This window comes from Poecile atricapillus, chromosome 17, assembly GCF_030490865.1.
Source record: "Poecile atricapillus isolate bPoeAtr1 chromosome 17, bPoeAtr1.hap1, whole genome shotgun sequence".
In the NCBI taxonomy this organism is placed as follows: domain Eukaryota; kingdom Metazoa; phylum Chordata; class Aves; order Passeriformes; family Paridae; genus Poecile; species Poecile atricapillus.
Window position 1 is genome coordinate 8,903,245 of NC_081265.1, and position 19,663 is coordinate 8,922,907.

A 19,663-nucleotide genomic window follows, 5' to 3' on the forward strand; every position below is an offset into this window, starting at 1 on the left:
CAATTTTATCCCAATATTTTCCATCCTCATTTAAAAAAAGAGGAAATGAACAAAGACAGGCAAAAGCACAAACTCTCCACAGGGCAGTAGCACTGGATGTACAAACAAGATTATATTCTTCATATAATGTATCTCCTCTTAAGGAACTTTATTATTGAAACAGGTATTGGAAAAATATGCATTTTAGCATGAAAAAATCCATGGCTTTTCTGTACAAAATAAATGCAACTTTCAAAGGTACAAAACAAACAAAGTACAAAACTTCATTCTACACTCTGAGGAAGAGTGTACAGTGTTGTATTTCATTTTAGAAATATGACAGAATGATGTAAACCTCCTTGAAGGGAATGTAATTAAGTACTTAGTGATGCTTTAATTAGAAAAATCATAACATCTGATCCTAGATAATGTTCTGTGAAAAGAAAGATTATCCAAATAACAAGTAAAATAGAGAGGATTATCTCTAGGGCATGACACCTTTTTCCCCAATATTCCTCTTGGTGAGAGCCACAGATGGAAAAATCCTAAAATAAAAAGCTAATAAGGGTTATTTACCTTATCCTGATGTTTAAGAGCAGCTATAGTTAATCAAGCCCACATCTTTTGTGCTAAGGAAAGGTAGATGTCACCTCTGCTGTTTCCAAACCCTATATCAATTATTTTTATTGTAGTAATTTTATGCAGTAATTTCCTTTAAGCAAGATTTCATGATCACCATTCAATGCAATTAAAAAGAAAAATAAACTAAGGAAAAATAAAGAAATATTTAATGTGGCTAACATCTTTCTGAAATTATATACTGCAGGAAGAAGTAGTAAAATGTGTTTCCTCTCCCAATCATTTCCAAGGGAGGAAACTGTTCTTCAAAACATGACACCTGTGAGGTAATTTGCATTAGGTGTAAATATACAAAACACACCCTGGTGTATTTAAAGCATGTTTTAAAATTTAAAAAATATGTTGATAGTGCTGACTCCCCAAAGAAGCCTTTAGGTCAGAGATTGAATGGAATATCCATTTCCACAGATGCTTCTATCTCAGAGCAATCCATATTTAAGAACACCTGTTAAACATTCTACTTGACACTAGTTCAAGCCCAAAGTCCACAAAAGGATGTTACATGTTTATTTTCAGCCCATAAAGAGAGAGTAATGAACCAAGGAAGTCTGAATTTTCTTTAATGAATTTATATGAAAAACAAGGAGTCAAGGCAGTGTAATAAGAATGAGCCCAGCTGAGCATCACAAGGAAGATTTAAAAAGATGTTGTCACACTTGTGAATTCATGACGTTTGAACATGACATTTTTGGGAAAATTTCAAGTGAATATCACTGAAGAGATAACAATTTCTTTTGTCTGTAGCTGCACAAAGTCTGGTTGGATTGCAGTAACTATCACCTCAGCAAAATGTCTGAACACCAGGAGGAGGGAACCTTGATTTTTCAAACATTTAATGCTTCAGACATAGTTTTAAAAATGAAATATGTTGACATGAATGAAATACATTACAGTCAGACTTGCATGAATATCAAACTCCAGTAATCACAATCATTTGATGGGGTTATTGGAATGTGGAGGCTATTTTAAACACAAATTTAATTACAAAGTTGTGTCAGTTGGGCTGTTTCCCATTTGGGCTGTTTGGTTAAATGTAGAACAGACCTAGACTGACATCGTGACTTTTAAAATGCTCTGCGGTTTTTTTCAGAAATACCAAATTCAAAAAAATCTTTAAGGCAGCTGCCTAATAAAATGCAAAGACACAGCTGAATTCCAGCAGATCTGGATGATACACATGCAAAGGCCCAATTATTGAAAATGAAGAAATAATACTTTCATGTTAATGAATATGAAAATAATTTTCATATTCTTCAGTGCAAGAAAAAGAAAAGGAATCGTATTTTTAACTCTAAACATACCCTAATATCACCACTTCTGAACAAAACCTTCACACAGTTGCTGATTTAGTTTCTACCCTCCATACCAAGAGAAGATTATGGAAATGTTATAAATTCCCTGAAGTGAAATCTGTAAATGTTTTTTTAAGTTTCTATATTGGATAGCCTTAATTCAGAGTTACATTTTCCACAGCTGGAGAAGAACGTAGAAGACTTGCTAGTTTGACAATAGTGCACAGTAAAAGGGAAATGAATATAAAAAAAATTCTGCTGACCAAGATAATTAAGACTAGTTCATGAAAATATTCCTCTAGACATGTTTTAATCCCACATAAAAAAAAAAAAATCAGCTGATGTTGGACAATCAACAACTACATGTAATCAACTCAGGAATAATCTCATTTTCCCTTCTGTCTATACCAAAGATAGACCAGGGCCTCTTCAGACCTATTCAGCTCCTTTAGTGGAGCAAATTCCTGCTAACAGGTTTATGCAAACAAATTTAATTTGTCATTCAAGATATGACAGTACTCAATTAATGTCTCTTCAATAGCTGCTGTATGAATTAATTCTTATATTATAATGAACCTCTGCAGGCAGTGCTTGCTGGGACAGGCCTGGGCAGCACACGCTGATCTGTCTCAAACATGCTGAGTAAGGGAGGCACAAGGAGAGCTGTGCAAATTAACTAGGGGGAAAAAAAGATTTTTTTAAGTTCTATACAAAGAAGATTTTAATTGACTTCACGTCCAAAATAAAAGCACTTATGAAAGGAAAATCTGCTAAGCTATATGGACAAAGGAGGACAAAGCATTTAAGGGGAGATGGTAAAACCTGGACTTCAGAATTCAAGGTAGAATGAGAGAAGATCACCAACAACCTCGCTGAACACAGGAAAGATGACAATTAAATAGAGGTACAGAATGGAATTGAAATGGAGGACAGAGAAGTAACATTGAGAATTATGTAGTTATGCTTCATGGCAGTTTAATAAAAACTCACATACACTCATTGTCTTTTCACACCGCAAAATTACAGAATCAAGTGGATCTGATCGTTTTAGCCATAAGAAAAGAATAATATGACTCAAATTAGTGCTCTCTGTAAGCAGAGCACTCTCGAAGGGAGGGAGGAAAAAACACTCTTGCTAATTTTTAACACGTGGCAGAAAGATGTGACAGGTCCTGACAAGCAGAACAGCACAGGGTACAGTGACATGGAAAAAAAAAATTAAATTAAGACTTTCAGAATTAAAAAATGTATGTTTTCAGACCAAAAAGAAAAACAAATCCTCATAACCTCTAAATGTAGTTAATTTGTGAAGTTCAGAAACAGCCAATGCCTTTGGCCTAGAGCTGTGCCTTAAAGAAAGGAACAGCTCAGCTCTCATTCAGGTGCTGATTTCCCCAGTTCATGGGCTATTGTGCAATATTTGTTTCAGCTCTCCCAGGGCAGGTGAACAGATCTGTGAGCCACCAGTGCCAGGCATTGTTCAAGTTCACTCAATCCCATCAACTATCTCAGAGTCACATTAACCATCAAAGATATGCAGAATTCAGGCAGTTGGTTAACACAGGCAGATAATGCAACAGATAAAAATGGCTTTAGGCATTGCTGCTCTTGATCTAAAGCCAAGCTACAGAATATGCCAAAAATCTGCTTTAGAGATGCAAAATAGTGAGAATTGCTCACTGAAGAAATGCAAATGGTATATTCATGTTCTCTCACAGCCCAGGTATCCTACCTGTTTGAGACAGAGGATTGTAATTTCACAACAAATAGAGAGGTGTTCATTGTGACACTGCTATTGATTCACCTCCTATTGAGCCAGAGAATACAAAAGGAAATAATGTTTTTTATTTCTGTTGCCCACATTCTTACTCCAGCTGTTGTATTCTCACTGAGGTAGGAGCCAGTGCTATTTTTTAAGCTCTTTAATGTTACTCAGTGTCTCCAAGATCATTCCAGATCCAGCGATTTTCCTTCAGCATGCCCAGATGCTGGAAGCATCCAGCAGCAAGACAACCAGGGAGCAGATACAACTGACATCCCCCTCTCTCCTTGAAATGAAAAGCTTTGGGAGCTCCCAGAGGCTAACACTCCAGAAATTGAACAACAGAATAAATGTGAGGCAGAGTGAAAGACTGCACAGTGTCTGTGCGTTGGGAAATAATTTCCTGGGCTACTCCAAACTTAGAAAGTTGTTTTATAGAACACCAGTATGTACACAAGATTGGAGCTCCTCCAGAAGAACACAAAATAAGATATAATAAAATAAATAAGATAAATAAATTCTATATATAATACATACAAATATTTTATATATATAAATACATATATAAATATTTATAAATAAAATAAAAATAAGATATGAAGGCATGATTTTTTCAAAATTAAGTGAACTAGAATCTTTAATCTTCCTATTAATTAGCTACCAACAAAGCATACATGTTTTGTGGTTGTGGTAAATAAGCAACACCTGGCTTACCCTGGATAAATGGGATAGATGCAGCTTCTAGGAATAAACAAAACCAGTATGATGTCCCTGAAATTTACAACTGCTCAAAGTAGGGATTTGCCCTGAGCCCTATATTTCTTAAGCAGAACTTAAGAATTTCCAGTATAAATACACAGAATCTCAAAAACTTGTGTTTTCTGTTTATAGAATTCATGTCAGGGGGACTTAGAGATGGTATAAAATGGTGGACAAGGTGACAGCAGTCATGCTTTAATGAAAACCACAATGTATTAGTGATTTGTATTTTGGTATCCAAAATTCTCCACTCTGAACATTTCCAAGGACGGAACAGTTCCAGCCTACAAACCTTATTTTTAAAAAGTGTTCCAGATAAGAGAATAGAAATTAACTTGCTCTTTAAAGCACAATTAATCTATGATTAGACACAAAGGAAATTAGACACAAAGGCTGCTGCTGTTAACTCAGCTGTGTTCCAGTACCTGAACCTGGGGCAAGCTCCTCATGTTCTTAGATGGAGACCCAGGTTTCTTTAAAGAATAACTTGTTGGGAAGATCACAGAGGCATCTGATAGCTTTGGTTCTGCTGTTCAGTAACCAGGCTTCAAGTCAGAGTATGGCAGTTTGCAATTAAGACTGAACACAAAAGGAGAAGAACCTCAGGGATTAATTAGAACCTGGGAGATTTCTCTTGGTGGGCAAAGCTGGAGACTTTTCCTACTTTTAGATCTATAGTAACAACAACAGCAGACTGAAGCCTATAATATCAGGGCCCACTGGGAACACTGATCTTTAAATCTGACTCCCAGGAACAATCAGCAGGACTAGGATTAAGAATAAAATTTCTGAAAATATATCGAGACTGCATAAAGTCAAAAATCCAGGTCAGGAGAATTGCAAAACAGTGGAAAGTGCAAGTCTGCAAATTAGAATTTCAGGAACAAACCAAAAAAGCTCACTGCTTCACAGGCATTTCTCAACCTTCTGCTTTTTTTTTTTCTTAATTTTTTTTTGTGCCCCTCCACATACTCTGGTTTATCAGACTGACTAAAGCCAGGCCAGAACTTCAAATAAAGAACAAAACTTCATTCAAACATACCCAAACATCTTGCAAGGCTAGAAAATTGAATGGCATGATTATTCTGAGGACAGCAGAATGATATTCTTTTAAGAACAGAAGTCCACCCTGACACTGGTCAGTAGATTTGTGACCAGGCCAACTTTTCTCAAAGTTGTGTCAGAACTATTGAGGGTCTCTGGACCAAACTGATCTATTTGCCCACCAGAAACAGCTGGATATGTTCCCTTTTCTCCTTCAGGCCTTTGAATTAGAGTTCTGTTAGACCCAACATGAACCCAGAAGGTTACACCTCACACAAACATCCCACACATTTTCTATACCTGTAACAAGGAAAATGTGCTGGCTCTGATGGAAATGGAGTTCATTTTGCCCACGCCAGCCCTCTCAGTGCTGTGTGCTGGTAACACACCAGTGCTCCCACAGCAGCAAGGCTGTCCCTCCAACATTCCCCCTCTCCACAAGGCTGAGGGTGGGCAAGGTCTTGGAGTGGCAGTCAGGGCAGCTGGTCCAAACTGACCAAAGGACTGTTCCTTTGCTTTTAATAAATCACCTTGATCTTGACCCATGAGTTTTTTCCACCTTCCCTTTCTCCCACCAGCCCATCCTTCTGAGGAGAGACAGAACCCAGCCAAGGCCAGGCCACCACAAGTGCCAGACTGAAACGGGACCATAAATTCCCCTGAATTCAGAACGTGGCAGTAACAGGTTTGTGTTGCTTAGAACAGATCATAAAGACTCTTCAGTCTTCTCAGGTCCTCTTTATTACTTGCTTGATTGTCATTTAATAGCTCATACTGAGAGCTTTTGGGCACTAAAGTGTAACACAATATAAACAAAATAGTTGAAGAGCTTTCTGAAGAGACTACAGACTGTTTAGCTGAATTTAGTCTAATTAAAAAAGTCTTAATTTACATCCATAGAAACCATATAAGCAAGAAATATGATAGGTCTTAGCACTAATTTACATAAAACAAGCATACTGGATCAACTTGCCTTTCTGGTTTTTTGGCACCTGACTGCAGAATTACATTAACTGATTGATATCAGAACAAAAACAACTTTCTATTTATCATTTTATTGAGTTAGGTTAACTGCTACTCAGGTACTATTAAAGCTATAATTTAATAAATTCCATTGTAAGGATTATCAGATTTCAGAAGAGCCCTAAAACAGGTGGTGTGATGAGCAGGTACACATCCCACCACCAAGCAGCAGGTTGTTTGGCAGAATTCCTCAGCTAAAAAGACTGCAATAATCTCTACTTTGAAGCAAGTGTGTTTTGCAGTTCAAAAAGTTCAAAAGGTTGTCAAAAAGTTGACAAAGAGCAATAATCCTAAAACTGTGTTTTGTTCAGATACCTGCAGGAAACACCTCCATGACAGACCAAGTCAATTGACCTTGCCTTTCCAGAAACATCTTGCACATTGAAATAAGTGAGAGAGAAAATGTCAAAGATGTGGAAACAATAAGGCTGATTTTGCTGTATATTGTTGATAGGAATACAAATTCAGTTTTCAAGTTTATAAAGGAATATCTTTGTCAATAGCGTTGACAAATTAACTAACTGCCATAACCAGTTATTTATGTATATATGTATATATTATCTTTGGATAAGTAGAACACATGCACAAACTCTCTCTAAAGAACACTGACCCTAATCACAGAAAATCATATAAAACCAAAATCTTATAGATCAGAGAAAAACTACCTCACAGGATATTCCTGACACTTTATTTTACAGACATAGAGAGAAACATCAGCTGAACTGCAGGCCAGTTCATCAGTGGTTACAACTCATACATTCCCTATGGCTTACAGTTTCTTAATTATTAAAAGCAGATAAACTATAGCTGTAGCCAATCCTTTGCAGCTTTTCACGACTTAGGCTACATAAAAAAGGCATTCTCCCTTAGATTACAGACATTAGCCAAACCTATATACTTATTTGCAAAAGACTATCACTGCTGTAATGAGATCTGGTTTTCTGAACAGAGAAAATAAAAGGAAGAAAAGAAGTTCAATCAAAGCTCCCATTCAGTGCAAGGATTAAAAATAAAGGAAAAGAATACACTGGTTATTGCTTTGCCTCCCTCAGCCCCACTGTGAAATTTTCATATCCTTTTAAAGATGTATCCGGAACTCTGTCAAAGAAAAACCCAGAAATACAGACAAGAAAAAAGTACTCACACTGTTTGGGTGTTGAATGGCAACTTCGTGCTGCAGCCTAACCCGCTGTGGCATCATCACATCATCCTGGAATAAATAGCACTCTGTTACTGAACATAAAAAGGGTCACAGTACAGTACTGACACACTTTAGAATATGTTGCTAAATTAACATCATTTTACTGGCTTGCAGTCAGAAATGCAAATAGAACAGATATTAAGAGACCTCACACTTTTTGTGGATTAAACTCGAGCTGGAAGTGATCAAAACTACTACGTGACGATGGTGATGTGATCTCAACACGCATCCACAGGCACCCAACATTTAACATTTATTTCTCAAGAAACTCTCCAACTCTTTCACAACTCCCAGAGCAGCACTGAGTGTAAGGACAAGGAACTACCCTCAGTTAAAGCCAGGAGATCTGAGACACAGCACTATGAGGAAAATGTTCTCTGCAATCTGGCTGTACCTTGTTCCACTGAAAATGAAAAGCCTTTGGTCTCTAGATCTAAAAATATGTCATATTTCACGGGCACAACAACTAGTACTTGTGAAATGAGAAAATTCTAAGGAAAAGGAAAAAAGGGAAGTACCCACACTCATAAAATTCATTAGCATTGACACTGACACACCACCTAGATTTAAATTTCGTGTTAATTCTTCTTCTACTTGTAGCATAATGATCTGTTTTTTGTTTACATACAACAAGATAGGTTGTTTTGTGAAAAGTCAGTAACTTTGCTGTTCTGCCTTGAACTGTTAGGAGAGATTCCTTTCAAAATTATATTATTTCCTGTTCAAAATTAAATCCTTTCTAGCCAGTGACTTTACAGTCTATAGAAAATGTAGCACAATTTTTCTTCCCTAAATTTAGGCCCCTGAGGTTTCTACCTATACTCTTTTCCATGCTGGTGCCATATTTCCCCCCTTTTAAAGAATGAGTCTTTTTTAGATGCTGGTTAGAGCTAACACAGCCTATTTCTTCTCAGAGTATTCCCAAATAAACTTAATCAGGCAAACATAATTCAAAGGAGCCCCGAATTCCTGTTCTACAGACAGTCCATTAACAGTTCCTCACACTGAAATCATTCTGAGATTCCTATTAAAACACAAACCCTCAATATTGAATTTACAACCAGTTTAAAACTTCCCATCAAGTCAACAGCAACAAAAAATATATTACTGCTTAAATATCTACAGCTTGAAGAGTTGAATGACCTTGCTATAAAGGTGCCACTACAGTTTTATCAAAACAATGCAGGATAAAAAGTTTCAGAAGTAGGTCCAACTATTTAATACAATTCAAGGTTAAAGATAAAACAATAATAGAACTGACTCCTATCACATGTAAGTTTATAAAAGATGGGAGGACTACGTTGTCAAAAGCATTTTTCTGTATTTTGCATTTAGGATATGTTTAGTAATAAGCATGACAGCTGTTCCTGATTTTCAAATCCAATAGAGCAAAAAACCCTTCTGATTTCTCATGACTTCTAAACTATAATGATATTATTTACCACCTAATCCACTTCATCAACAGAGCACCAGAATTCCAGTATCAAGTAAGTGCTCCAATAAAACCTTTACCCTATTTCCCACAAGAAGAACCATAATCCTATTTCTTTAGGCCAAATATAGAATTGATTTTGTAAATTAAAATCTGGTTTTCATACAAGCAATAGCAGATATATTTTAACTGAATTTTGCTCACTCCTTTACAAGTTGCTAAGGATGCTTAGATATTTTCTGAACATCATTTTTTGTTTACAGAAAAAAAAAAAAAAAAGAAAAAACAGAAAAAAATCCACCAAACAGCCAGGAATTTCAATGCTCAGAACAATGTTACCCTCATCTTTTACAAGATACATGTGCTCTTGTGCTAAAAGATCTCACTGTTCATGATCCCACACAGCAGAGAGAATTCTTACATTCACAAAGATGAAAAATAATAATACACTTGATTAAAAAAGGTTAAATCAGCATGGAAAGTATTCAAACCAAATGAAAATAACCTATGCACCAAAGAGGTCGATGTCATGTTTTCATAACCACCCAATTTGACAGGAATGGCCCCGTTCCCCTAAGAAAACACTGTGTCAGTTTGATGCTATTGGCAAAACTCACACATCTCCAGATCTGGGGCTTAGGCTATCAGAGAGCATCAGGATTCTGTAAACTCCAGCTAAAGAGGGGGCACTGTAACCACAAAAACTTCTAAATGCCTCTTTTTATTAATACAGCTTTGTTCTCTAATGCTGGAAAACTCTATGAACTCTTACCCTGGATGACCTTTATTTCTTTTAATAATTCTGTCTCGTTTTTTTATTCGCAGCTCTACACACACACCGCTGCACTGCTCTGTGATAGCTTCCAATTTCATGAAAGGAGAAAAAAAGATGGGAGAAAAAGGCATGTAACAGTTTAGGATATAATCCCAAATACTGTAACAAAGCAAGTGGATGATGAGGAAGAAGCACAAAATATAAATCACACCCCAGACAGAAATGAGATACAAGCATCATTCAGCTTTCTTGGATTCAGGCTGGTACCAGAAAAGTAACTGCAAAATCCAGCTTTCACAGATTCTTCACTCTGGATGACTGGAAAGGTGACCATGGAGTGGAAAACAGAATGTATTTATAGTGAAATAATCATGGATTTAAGACTGATATTTAAAAATCAAAATAAATTCTAATGAGTAAAACCAAAACTATTGTACCACAAATTAAGAGCACCTTAAAAAAATGATGGAATTTTAGCAACTACAGTATTAAACAACTAAGGTAGTAAAATATTTTACACAACTGTATGAGATGCAATCACAAATTTTCTATCCAAGCTGTTGCACTTATGATATTCAATTCAGGAAATGTTTTACCACACTTCAGTTTCTACAGGCTGAATTTGGTCATCTCATTTTTTTGTGTTTTTGTTTGTTTGTTTAAAACTGAGAACAATACCTCAGTAATCAGGCAAACACTTTCCAAATTATTTTTCACTCATTTCAGACAGAAAAAAAAAAGGCCTATATAAAAAGGGAAGTATATTTAGTTTGTTTCTGTTTCCTAGGTGAGAGTAGGGAAGATAACAATAGTAGCAGTGACTTACACTGAAAAATATTTTTAACAAAACTGAAGTTTAGAATGAAATCCAATTTTCTCTGTTCACATGGAAGTCTCTAATGGTCCCCTAGCAGATATAGAGCTGACAAGATGAAATTTCCCCCATGGAAAGAATGAACAAAAGAAAAGAAATTTGAAATAAATGCTAAATAAATGCATCCCTTCCCTACTCATATACTTGGAATACAAAAGCTGGCCTCTTCAGCCAGCCTGTGGGGACCACATTGGGCTCCACACAGTGGTAACCTCATCATTTTCCCTTCAAACTGGTGCTTCTGCACTTCCGAAAGTAAAACAAAATATACAATTCACATCACAATACACATCGACTTTTTGCAACCAAGGGCAAGTTCACAGAAAACAAAACACTAATTATAGCTCAGTATTGAGGTGCTTCCTTAAGCTCACATTACAGACCCAGCATTTCGTGCTTTTCCCAAGTCCTTCATATTTGGCTGCTCAAAATGAAAAAAAGGATTGAGAGCTGATACACTCCCATAACAACAGCACCTTCTTTCCACTGCAGCTATTAAATGCAAAATACAACCAGCAGCAACAGCGGGAGGAATGTTTCACTCATTGAGCAACAATATGGCATCTCCAAAATCTTTCAATTCATCAAATGGTCCATTCATTTATCCTGCACCTGCTCAGACTAGAGGGAAAATCTTTCTTTGCTATTGTTCAGTTCAACTCCTTGAACCAGGGAAGTGAAATGCCTGGGACCTCCAAAAACTGGTCTGTCAACAGCTCTACTGAAGGAAATACCCTGATTCCAGGCAATTCTCCAGGGGCTGGTTTTTTACCAGCCCCACACTATCACACTCATTCAGGCACTCAAATGGCACCCACAAATCACCTGAGAATAATGATCTGTCAGTACTTGCAAGATCATAAGGAAAAAAAATGCAACTTTTCTGTTTCTACTCCCAAATTAAACTGAGAGAAGGGGACAACAAAGGAAGGGGACAACAAAGGGGACAACAAAGCTTCTTCAAATTTAAGAAGCTGATTGCATGGAGCACCTTTCTCTTTTTTGAACATAGCAACGAACATGGACCTGGGTGGTGTTCTTATGAGCCTGACAATCTTTTTATGGAATCTTTTAATTAAGCATCGCTATTAGTTGGTCAGGAAACTTTTGCTGTAGAAGCAGCTTTCACCTCAGTGCATTTATTCAGCAAATGCAGACAAATGCCTTTCCATATCTTGCTTTTCTGTGGTCACTGGAGATCACCTTTGATTTTTTTCTCATACTCAGATCACTGAAAAAAATGATGTGTCTGCAGTCAAGTGAAGCAGGGAACTCACAAGGTGTTCTGCAGCAAAGCCAGTAAACCCAGACAAGAGTAAAAGCTTCACCAGCAACTCCAATTCCCCTCTTTAACTACTGAATAGATGAAGACACATGTAGGGAGAGGTTATGGCAACCAAATTCTGAAGGTCTGCTTCTTCATTCAACATTTCATACCAGACAGAGGCATTTAATCTGGTTTTAATATAAGCACATCTTTACAAAACAATGATAGGAATGATGCCTTCAAGCACCCGTATTTTGAGTTTATGAGGCTCATGAGTGATTAGGAAACATGGACAACTCTTCTGGTAATGGGGTTCACCACTACATCCACACACCTGATATTTGTGTGTAATAACAGCTTATTTCAGTTTTTAAATCAGAGGATAAGTTCCAAAGGAACAGTATGTTAAACAACAACAGAAAGGAATTACACAAACTCTGATCACATCTCCATTTCCTAAGAAATAATTTGAATTTTCCTAAGAATAATTTGAAAGAAAGGAGGAATAATTCAGCAGTTTATTAGTGCCTGTAATGTATAATGGCAACTAAGAGGAAATCCATGCTTCCAAACCCAGGAAGAGGCTGGAAAAACAAGCTGTTTATAACTGAATGTGCCTGACACATCTACCAGGTCTGCCTAGAGAAATTCCAACCACCTTCCTCCAAGGCCTTTAGCAATACCCCCTCAACGATGTGGGCTTGAACTTGAACCTCAAGGAACACATGCAATTTGAAATTAAGCAATTATGCACACAGCAATTAAGAATTACCATTCCCAACTTAAATCATACAAACAAATCTCCCAAAGCAAAAGGCAGCTGCCAATTCCATCACAGAAATGACAAATCTGGTGTGGTTCACCCTCATTTTTGGTGAATAAAACTTATCAGTGTCACCATGGCATTTTTGATTATTAGCAGGCAGTGACACTGTGGCAACATGGCTTAAAGTCATATCTTTGAACTGCCTGAGAATCTCTGAAATTGTGATACATTGCCAACAGAGCTTTTCAAAAGATTAAAACAAGCACATTAAGTTCTCAAGTGATTATGACTGGGTTTGAAACACTGCAGGTCAAAAAAGGACACATTTTTATGTTTTTTCTCTAACAGTCAGGAATTCTCCAACAACACACTGAATAAACCTGAAACAATTGGAAAAGACACAGATTGTTAGGGTGAAATGAAAGCATGATTCTTTTTAAAGAAATACAGTTTCAGACAAGTAGAGGCATGTTTATGTGCATGTCAATGAAAACAGCAGTTCAAAGCAGAATTTTTAGTGTAAGAGCTCTGCTGTGCTACAAGTGGGTAAATGCCTCTAACAAAAATGGCACCACCCCAGAGAAGTGACAAACTACAGCTACAGTACAATGAAACTGGCAGATAAAGTCATAATTGCAGACAATTTAAAGAAGAAAAGTTATCAGTGAAATATATTTGCAAAATTAGTTCTCATTTTTCCACACTGTAAATGTTATATTTGAAAACATTGTTAAGTAGCTTCAATTTTTCTACTTGTTTTCCCAGAGGGGAAAAAATGCCTCAGAAGCTTGGAGGTGAAATATGTAACAACAACCAGAGTAAAAAAACTCCACAATAGCTGTTTGTCAAACAGCTGCCACTTCATACTAGAAAAGGCTGATCAAATTCTGACACTTCTGAGACGTGTAACCTTTTTTTTCCACATTTCTCCCCAGTTTGTTGTCCTCAGAAATCTGTGTTGAGAGACATAACACAAGCAGCTTGACTCCAGCTGGAATGGCAAGCAAAAACAGTCTTGCTGGAGCCAGCCCTTCCAAAGACGCTCCCAAATTTGCTCATCCACTCATTTCCCTTCACAGAGAAAACAAAGGAATGCACAAAAAGCCAGGGATGTATTTCTCCACCTCTTTGTAATGTGCACAAACTACAGCCCCAGCCCCATTCCTCTCCACATCCACCTGTAGCAAACCTGAAATTGTGGCTGCACTTCTGAAGGTCAATTCCTTGGCATTACTGCAGCACATTCCAAAAGGTTGATATCAACATTCCTTCCTAGAGAGCTGGATACTGGACTGGTGACTGAAATGAAGAAGGTAGGTGGTGTGTGGAAGCAGAGTTGTTAAACAGCTGGCAACATCTGCTTCCCAGCTATTATCACATGACATTTACCAACTACCAAAACACTGAGCAATTTTTGGACTTGTAGCAGTTTCCACTTTATTTGCTCTGATCAGTTTTCAGCAAAAAATGATAGTCACAAGGAGAGACAGGAGAAAATACATCTAAGTAATGCCAGGCATTTACAAATTTTTTTGTAGCAAGATTAGGCTTCTGGTAGTCCAGAATGCCTCTGTTTTGAGGAAGTAACAGAAATGCACAGAACAGAAAATTTTGGTAACTTCTCCTAAGGTCATCCACACTGTAAATCATAAAATCCTCAACTCACTTTGAGTAATTCTTGATAATATTAAATATAAACTTCTGCTAATGATAATATTGCAGAAATACAGTATCATTACCAGTCATATTCCTTAATAATTATTTGCTTACCTGATGTTTTGTTTTCCTGCAATAATCAGCAAAGAAACAACACAGCAGCAGGAAGATTTTAATATATGGTAAATAATAAATCGAGAATTCTGAAGAACCACTATGAAAATGTGAATTAACTTCATTAAGAGAATTTGATCTTCTAGTTTATTGCTAGTAATTTTCAAACAACTAGATCTGTCTGGATTGAAAAGAAAGACTAACCCATAATTTACTTTGCATCATACTACACATATTTGAGACAGAAGATATGAAGCTCCATGGGACAAGAGTAGATTAATTTCTCATTCATGTACTCGTGGACTCAGATAACTTCAGCCAGCTCAAGTACACACATTCCTCATCCTGCAGACTCCCTAGAATATTCTATGCAAAGTAGTATCTGTCCAAGCCTGGAATACCCAAACTTTGCAATTCAAAAGTAAGTTCCCTTTTTTTTTTTTTTTTTTTCCATTTTAGATATGTGAACAGCCTCACTGACTAACAATATATCACAAAAATCACGACATTTTAACATATGAACAAAAAAAATTTCTTCCATCTAGTTGATAATGCACTTGGAGTTTGCAAACTGAAGGATTTTGAAGGATTTTCCTAATTAAAACCTGAGAATGGCTGTAGAGTTCACATCCCTGCTCTCACAACATTTTTTAACAAGCACAATCATAATAGTCAGTTGAATTGTATCTGAAAACCTACCCTGTCAGCAGCCAGTTCATCCTGTACTACCCTAACCCATAGTTCAGTTCCAATTCAGAGTGGAAAAAAATCAATCTTCAGGTGAAATTACAGGAGATCAGTGAGCCTTGAAGGTCCTGCTCTTCTTGCCTGCTCCCAGCACAAGGCCCCACTGCTCTGCTCAGCTGGGCACCTTTGTGAAACCATTCCTGCATATTCAGCTGCACGAAGTGAGATCCTTATCTGGGGGTTAGTGAGCTGAATGGTTTCACAGAAGATATCCAACAAAGGACAGGAAAAAAAAAATTCAAGTTGGAAGGTGAGACCTCTCCTATTTTACATCAAAAAGCCAGTAGATTAGCTCTTAGTTTCTCATCAATACAATTTTCTGAAGAATGTGGGAAAGAAAAATCCTCAAAACACCTAAATACCAACCTTGCCCAGCCCTGTTCACAACAGCTTGTGAAATCTGATATAATCAAAGAATGATGTAAGGCTTTCTGCAGGTTGGAATACAACTTTACAGCCATAAATAGTAACCAGCACATTTAACAACCAAACACCTTTAAGCAGCTTGTCTTTCAGCAAATCAACAACTCTATTAAAAAGGAAAGGATTTATTGAAAAAACCAAGTTAGACAAAAAGCATTAACTTACTGAATCCAGAAAGCAGAGATAGGTTCCTGAGCTCTGAATTACTGCTTGATTTTTAGCAAATCCAACTGTTGAGAAAGCAAAGATAAAAATATGGAGGAGTTTTTACTGTTGCATCTTTTAAAATCTTAATAAAGTGAGGAACAAATAAGAGAAAATACAAAAATCAGTATCACACAAAGAACCAATTTTTTCCACATTTAAAGCAAGATAATTTGAGAATATTTAAATAGGATGCCTACGTCAGTCACCTTCTCTGAGTGAATACCAGAACTACACAATCAAGCAGAATAAGATTCCTTTTGCCAGCCCTCCCCAAAGGACATAATATGTAATGTGTATCTTGAAGAGGGCAGGTTTTATATTCATATTATTTATATATTTATACTCAGCTTGTAGAATCACAGAATGCTTCGGGCTGGAAGGGATCTTTAAAGGTCATTTAGGCCAACCCCTCACAAAGAGTAGATGCTGAAAACCCTTGGCTGGACATACATTCACCTTTTTAAGTCCTAAAACATACCAGCAAATCATAAAAGACGCAGAGAAGGACCACAAACAGCTGGTCTTCACGTCAGGGTTCTGAGAAGGACACAAAAATTTCTGTTCCTTGGTGCTTGTTAAGTACAAACTTTGCAAATACAAAAACTTCATGTGCCATTTATGCAAAGGCAAGTGTAATGCAGAGGGGAGCCAAAGCTTTTTTATTAGACACACACACAAAGCACAAAGGTGGCTTATTTCTACCATAACGTGGTAGAAGTCATCAATGGAGAGCACACTGAAATGTCACTTCAGACAAATTACAACATTGGCACCTAGGGTCTCTTAGTTTCTGACCTCCTGACACTTGGTGAATCTTTTTACCGACACATTCATTTCAGGAAGCTGAACCAAAGAAGAAAATTCTTTTTGTCAGCCTTATTTCTGAAGCAGATGACTGTTCTGGAGGATCAAACAAATGGCAGAACCAGAAAAATAGGAAGGAGCAGGAATCCACAGTTGAAGGTAAGGATGGGACTGCAGCAGCCACTGAAATAAACCCACATGGCGGGAATGCTTACCTGGGATCGTTTTTGCAGGCAGACAAGGTGTACCTAAGAACATTCTGCTCTCTGAGTTCTTGCCCTGGGCAGCATTTCAAGAAAAGACCACACTATATCCAGTGGTAGTCTGAAAAATTCTGCATGGATTCTTCTTGGTCACATATGTAACATAAAATTCTTTGGAGTATTTATGGGACCAAGTCAGGGAATCCAGCAAGATCACCCTGACCTGCAAAACAAACATTGTGAAGACATGCAATACTGTAGGGTTTTTACTTTTAAGGGGGAAAACTGGAAATGTAAAGCCAAAAAAAATCTCACCATGAAATGGAGAAGAATAATTTTAAATAATATTATCCATGAAGTTTCTGATTTTGCATTTGAAAAGTTTTGTTCTGTAATTCTCTTATCTTTTTATGTGTTACAAGTTTAAGTTTGCTCAGGAAACAGATTTAACTGAGGGAACCTCAAAGGTTCCCTTAGTTGTAATGCACGTGCTCCTTGGCTATTTTGCTGAGCTGTCCAAGTACAGAAAAAGACTTATGACTGCATTTCTTACTGCCTCCAAGGAACATTATGTCAACTACCACCAGAACACGACTAATAAAGGCTCTTCCTTATAACTGTGTTATTTTTTCTCATGTACTTTAATCCTCACTTTAACTTCTCATCGTGGGTTTTTTTGGATTTATTATTTTACAGGATGTTTACATATTACCTTTTACAGACCTATGAATATCTAATCTCATCTCTACAGTAACTCCCAGTCTCCTTCCTACTGGCAGTGAAATGCAGCTGGCAAAGACAGGAGCTGCCACAGCAGCAGAGCTGGATCCTGGCATGAGCAGTTTTAGTGGGAAACGACTGATGCAAGACAACAGGTCTGGACACAGCAAAGCAGCAAAGCCCCAGATCTGAGGAGGTCCCGAGTAAAGCAAGAGATAAAAGAGCAGCACAAAAACGAGGAGAGAATTCAATTTGCCCAACATCAAACACATCAGTACTATCAGAGGCCATAGCAGCTGTAAAGCAGCCTGGACTTATATTTCAATGCTGTCATTAACATACCCAAATATTTCAACAGCTTTCAGTGGATAATAATGAATTACAAAGAATCAAAAATTTAAGGAAAGAGTGAAGGAGACTTCAAGGCAGCTACAAGATGGCAATTATATTCCTCTATGAACTTTCTGAAGTATTTCAGATCTCATTTTCAAATAAACCACTTTAAATAAAATCATGAAATATCTAGTATTTGTTATGAGAAAGAGTTGGAAAATATTTCTTGCTATGTCTAAGACAGAAACACCCTGAAGTTTTTCATATACCAGATTTCTTTTAGAGGAAAGACAGAGAAGAAAATACACATATTTTTTTAATTATTAAGAAGATAAATATAACTCCCCACAGAAGAACCTAGGTATTAAAAATTTCTTTCAACAACAAATTCTGTGTTTGGCATGAGTAAAAAATGTCTTTAATATTACTCTACTGAACAAAATGAAATGTTTGTGCCAGGTCTCTGAGTTTTGTAAGGCCTGCTTACTTGGTGAAAAGAGCCTGTTACCATGGTTACAGCCGTAAAAACTTAAGCCTCAGTGAGATATTAACATTCCTCACTCTTGGAAAGAAAAAGGTTTCCTTTTTTTAGGCAAGTGACCCTTTCTTTTTTCCTAGGTTCTCCCCCTTTCTTTTACATGCTAGAAAAGAATCAGAAATAAATCCTAATCTTGTGTAAATAGTTGAAGATGTGAAGCCTGACTAGTACATTGTTTCTGTACCAAAGCATCTTCTTTTAAAGGCAAGACTCCTTCCAGTTGTACCTAGTCCTTAACAAAATGAAAGTAAATTACCAAAAGCAAACAAATACTATGGATTTCAAGTAACCTGCTTCTAAAATTTAACAACCATGAAATAAAGCTGTTCTTGTTTTAATGGTGACCTGAGAGTGTCTTCCACACGGATAAGCCTGGGTTTGTTTTTTAGCAGCACTATGCATTTCACACTATTATTTAAATAGTGCACAGCTGCCCCTCCCACCCCCAATTTATTAAAGATCTGTTCAGTCCCAAGCTACCCCAACACTGACAAATGCATGCTAAACCAAAAAATAATCTGACATATCCCTAATGGCACAATGGAATTCACAACTGGAACTCAGTTTTAGGTTCAGTTTCCTGAAGTGCAAAGGTGAACAGACATCAGAATTCTAAAATAAAATAATAATAAAAAAATCCTGCTTGTGTGTTCTGCCAAACCAAAACTAGTTTATACAAAATTGATACAACACTTTAGTAAGAACAAGACTTTAGACAGAGCTAATGTTTATAAAAATGGAAAATATGCTACACAACACAATGGTATTAGCAAAAACATTACTAACTACCTTAAGTATCAGAATTAACAATCTCTGGGATTATTCTTTGATTTAAGAAACTGTAACTGACTTAGTTTCTTGATCATCAACTACTAAAAGAAGTCAGTTTTGAAAAGAGACTGATAACCCAGTAGTGGAGGGGAGAAAAAAGAAGAAAAAGTTACAGGAATATGAGTAATTCTCAACATTGCTCAACTCCAGCTGTATCATTTGCCCAAAAGAGAAAAATTCTCTCTAAAAACCTTGTCTGCCTTTTGTCATTACCAGTCCAATAGTTCTAATATTACAAGCTGCACTGTCAAAACAACACAGTTCATGCTAGACG

General features: G+C 36.8%; 1 protein-coding gene across 6 annotated transcripts in view; it reads right to left on the bottom strand.

The window, feature by feature from the left end:
- The window catches only part of B3GNTL1 (UDP-GlcNAc:betaGal beta-1,3-N-acetylglucosaminyltransferase like 1), a 108,230-nt gene that overhangs the window by 83,252 nt on the left and 5,315 nt on the right, over nucleotides 1–19,663 (bottom strand). For all 6 annotated transcript variants that reach the window (XR_009279032.1, XM_058852161.1, XM_058852159.1 and 3 more), the window contains exons 4-5: nucleotides 15,919–15,983; nucleotides 7,643–7,708 (exon numbers count right to left, since the gene is read on the bottom strand). Coding sequence is in view for 5 of the 6 variants with exons in the window: in XM_058852161.1 (XP_058708144.1) it covers nucleotides 7,643–7,708; nucleotides 15,919–15,983 (131 nt within the window). In the remaining variant the exon portion in view is untranslated. The remainder of the gene's footprint in view (nucleotides 1–7,642; nucleotides 7,709–15,918; nucleotides 15,984–19,663) is intronic.